Here is a 3,984-nt window from a genome sequence, read left to right on the forward strand (position 1 = left end):
ATGCTAATTAAACTCACAGGAGATCTCTCACAGGAAACTCTACAGGCAAGAAGAGAATGGAGTGACATCTTCCAGACTCTAAAAGCAAAAAGTTATTGGCTCAGGATAACATATCCAACAAAGCTTTCTTTTGTCTTTAAAAATGAAACAAAATTCTTCCACAGTAAAGAAAAGTTAAAAGAATTTGCCTCTTCCAAACCTGCCCTACAAATGATACTTCCAAATGGTGTGTGTGTGTGTGTGTGTGTGTGTGTGTGTGTGTGTGTGTTAATTGTATTGCCACTGCTGGCCGGGCTCAGGCCTTGACGGCGTACTTCCCCAGCAGGTACAGCTGCTTCTTGGTCTTGAGGTTCTGCTAGTGCTTGCTGAGATGGTGCTGCATTGCACGCGTTTGCTTGAGCCACAGGTCCAGGGGCTCGTGCTTCTTGCCCTTGTAGAACTTCCTGAGGTTTTCCTTCTGGGTCTGGTTGATGTAGTCCCAGGCGAAGGACTTGCGGACAACGGGGATCTTGGACAGCTTGGACCCTGCACCGCCAGTGACCTTGGCAATGCGCAGCTGCAACAGCTCCACTTTGAGGTCATCCAGCTGCTTCAGCAGCTCCTCCTTCTTCTTGTCGTGGAGGTTCCAAGCCTTGATCTTGGCCATGACTACTGCTGCCACCGTCACTGCCCTGAGGGAAAGAGCAAGATGTTCTCTTGAAGAGAAGAGGAATAGAACCCACTGAAACCAAAGGCAAATGGGAAGAAGATCCCAGCAAAATGACAACAGAAGACTAAACCAATAAACAACCCATTCCTAAAATGACTGGACCAAAGTACCACCCATACATATTAACCCTGAATGTAAATGGCTTTACCTCAATCAAACGTCATAGATTAGTAGACTGGATTAAAAAACAAAACCCATCCATTTGTTGTCTAGAAGAGACACATTTCACCAACAGAAATTAGCGGAAACTATATTGCATGGGTTTTGTGTTTTCTGTTAGTGTCACCTCTTCAAAATACTTTCTTCTGATTAAATTCTTCAATGACTCATAGATCATACAAAAGCATCATTTTTTGCAAGAAGGTTCTTGATTTTCATTTCTTTCATTAGTCATTTATTAGCATTTTTTTTTAGAAAGACTTATTTTTTTATTACAAAGTCAGATGTACAGAGAGGAAGAGAGACAGAGAGGAAGATCTTCTGTCGATGATTCACTCCCCAAATGAGTGCAATGGCCGGTGCTGCTTTCCCGGGCCACAAGCAGGGAGCTGGATGGGAAGTGGAGCTGCTGGGATTAGAACCAGTGCCCATATGGAATCCCGGCACGTTCAAGGCAAGGACTTTTAGCTGCTAGGCCAATGCCACTGGGCCCAGTAGCATGTTATTTAATTTCATGGTGTTGTTAATTTCTTTTTTCTCCCTGATGTTGATTTTGTTTTGTGGCTCTTCATTTAAGGGGATGTATAGAAGCTGTGTAATGGAGTCTGTCATATCTAGTAACATGTCATTTAACTTCATGGCATTGTAAATTTCTATTTTTCTGTGTATTGTTGATTTTGTATTATGACTTTTCATTTGAGGGGATGTACAGTAGTTGTGAAATGGAGACTAACATATCCAGATGTGAGGGTATGATGTAATATGCATTCCTATTTCCAGACAAAGATGGACTTACAATGAAACTGTTTACTATATCTTGACTCTCTACCATTGTCCATGCCAGCAATGATGGACATATGACTGTGCATGAAGAACTATACTATAGCAATGATATAGGGGAACCAGGTGGGGGGTGGAATTGGGGCAGGGAACAGGGAAATACCAGGAGCCTATGGAACTATATCATAAATTGATGATGATGATGATAATAATAATAATAATAAAATCTAAAAAAAATGAAAAAGAAATATTTCTAAAGGGAGTCCAATCTGCATATAACAAATTGAACTGAAATCATGTATTTATAGCATTGCAATTCATAATAGCAAAGACATCCAGATATCCATTGAAAAAGGAATGGGTTAAGAAACCATGGTACATCTATTCCATGAAATACTAGTCAGCCATGCAAAACAATGAAATTCTACAATTTGTAAAGTGGTCCCAACTGGAAAGCATTATGTTCAGTAAAATAAGCCAATCCCAAAAGTATATGTCTCAAGAGGACATGTTCATAAGGCAACATTCATGCAAAACACAAAACAAATAGACATACAGATAAACATCTATAGACATATATTCTCATTAATGAACTGTATGATGGAGGTAAACAAACCAGGAAGTGAAGATCTGTTGCAGTATGCATCTTTATTCCTGAATAAAAGGAGAACTCCCATTAAATCTTTTAAATGTATCTTCACAATAGGATACTAGATTTTCTGCAGTTGCCTATATTTACAATGCCAGGATAACTTAAATATTAGAATGTTGGATGTGTGACAGTTGCTGAAAAAGTATACTGTTGTAATAGTATGGGGGAAAACAGCAGAGTAAGCATGGGCAGGCAGGAAGGAGAAGTGAGAAGAGGCTCCCGATATTTATAAAACCAAACCATGGGAAACAATCTAAAAAGGTGTATAAAATATTTTACTAATTTTATGTGTGACTTTAACATTTTAGATATTCCCACCTGAAAGCTTCTATTGACATGATTAATAAAAATAAGTTTAAATGCACTAAGATGATGATTAAATATTTTCTCTATATATGACATGTGTGTATACCAATACACATTATAAAAATAAAGCAAAACTTTTCAGCCACAGAAGATTTGTAGCATTTTAGGAGAGCAATTGGGAATTACATAAAAATTGAAATTCAAAAACTGTACTTACAGAAAAACTATATTTGATTTTATATAAACAATGTCAGGAAACAAGGAATACAAAATAACACACAAAACAACAAGACATACACAAGATTGAAAAAATTAGAGCCACAGTTATATATGATGCTGTAAATCAGAAGTCTGATTGGTTATTTGAGGCCAGGGGAAGAGATTACAGTTGTCAGAGGGTTTTCAAAGAGGCTGCTGATGCGTGATGAAGCCTTGTCTTCTCACTGAATATTTGGATGTGATGGCAGCCTGTTTCTCTGTGATAATTTGGTGAGTTGTGTCTTTCTGGGTTTTTATGAGCTTACATTGTATTTCAATGAAAAGAAAACCATAAAAGCTTATGCATTTTTAAAAGCATTTTTTGTAATATACACCAATGTGGAGATACAAAAGAATGTGAGTAGATCTGTCATCCTTAGGCATTGATTGAGACTATGGAAGAACTGGTAATTTCATAAACCTCATAGATTTATTGACACAAATACAAGTAAACTGATTTATCTAGCAACTCATGCATTTAAAATTATAGTTTTATTCAACACAAATTCATTTACATCAACGCGAAGCAAGAGAACTGTGAGGTAATAAAACCACACAATGTTTGCGTATTGAGGCAGCCTCTTGCCCTGCAGGTAGGAAAATGACAAAAATAACTTGTCAGATTGCATTACAAAGCATCTGCAGACTCCAAGTGCGCTGATGGTGGAGCTTGCTTTCACCAGATTGGTTTTTGTTGTTTGTTTGCTTGCTTTTACTCAGACATTACTTTCAGAGCCTCTGCCAAGGCCTTGGGAGCTGGGATCAATTTTTCTGTTCACCACACTATCTTTGTGTTTTAAATTGAGCGTTGATGACATCACAGCATCCGAGTCAATAGAGTGATAAGCACAAACCACTCACTAAAGTCAGCTGGTGTTAAATTATTATGGCAACTTGGTCATTTTTCATAGGAAAATGCACATGTTGAAATAATAAAGCAAGTGTGTTTTGTGGATTTACATTTTTTCACTCTTTCCAGTAAATTACCTTGTATTTCACATTACTTCTTCCAGAAGATTAAAGACAAATGGATTTTCATATTCCCAGTGCAACCTGGATGGCAAGCAGTTCTAGCAGAGGCCAGTCAGAGCTGAGGGATGCGGCTGCCACAGGCAGGACA

At 38.0% G+C, this 3,984-nt stretch overlaps 1 protein-coding gene across 1 annotated transcript; it reads right to left on the minus strand.

The window, feature by feature from the left end:
• Positions 1-355: 355 nt before the first annotated feature.
• On the minus strand, positions 356-646 carry LOC101532943 (large ribosomal subunit protein uL29-like). Its single transcript, XM_036494185.2, has one exon. The coding sequence runs from the start codon at positions 644-646 to the stop codon at positions 356-358; it is 291 nt and encodes a 96-aa protein (XP_036350078.2).
• Between the last annotated feature and the right edge of the window lie 3,338 nt (positions 647-3,984).

Source organism: Ochotona princeps, chromosome 1 (assembly GCF_030435755.1).
Source record: "Ochotona princeps isolate mOchPri1 chromosome 1, mOchPri1.hap1, whole genome shotgun sequence".
NCBI classification, from domain to species: domain Eukaryota; kingdom Metazoa; phylum Chordata; class Mammalia; order Lagomorpha; family Ochotonidae; genus Ochotona; species Ochotona princeps.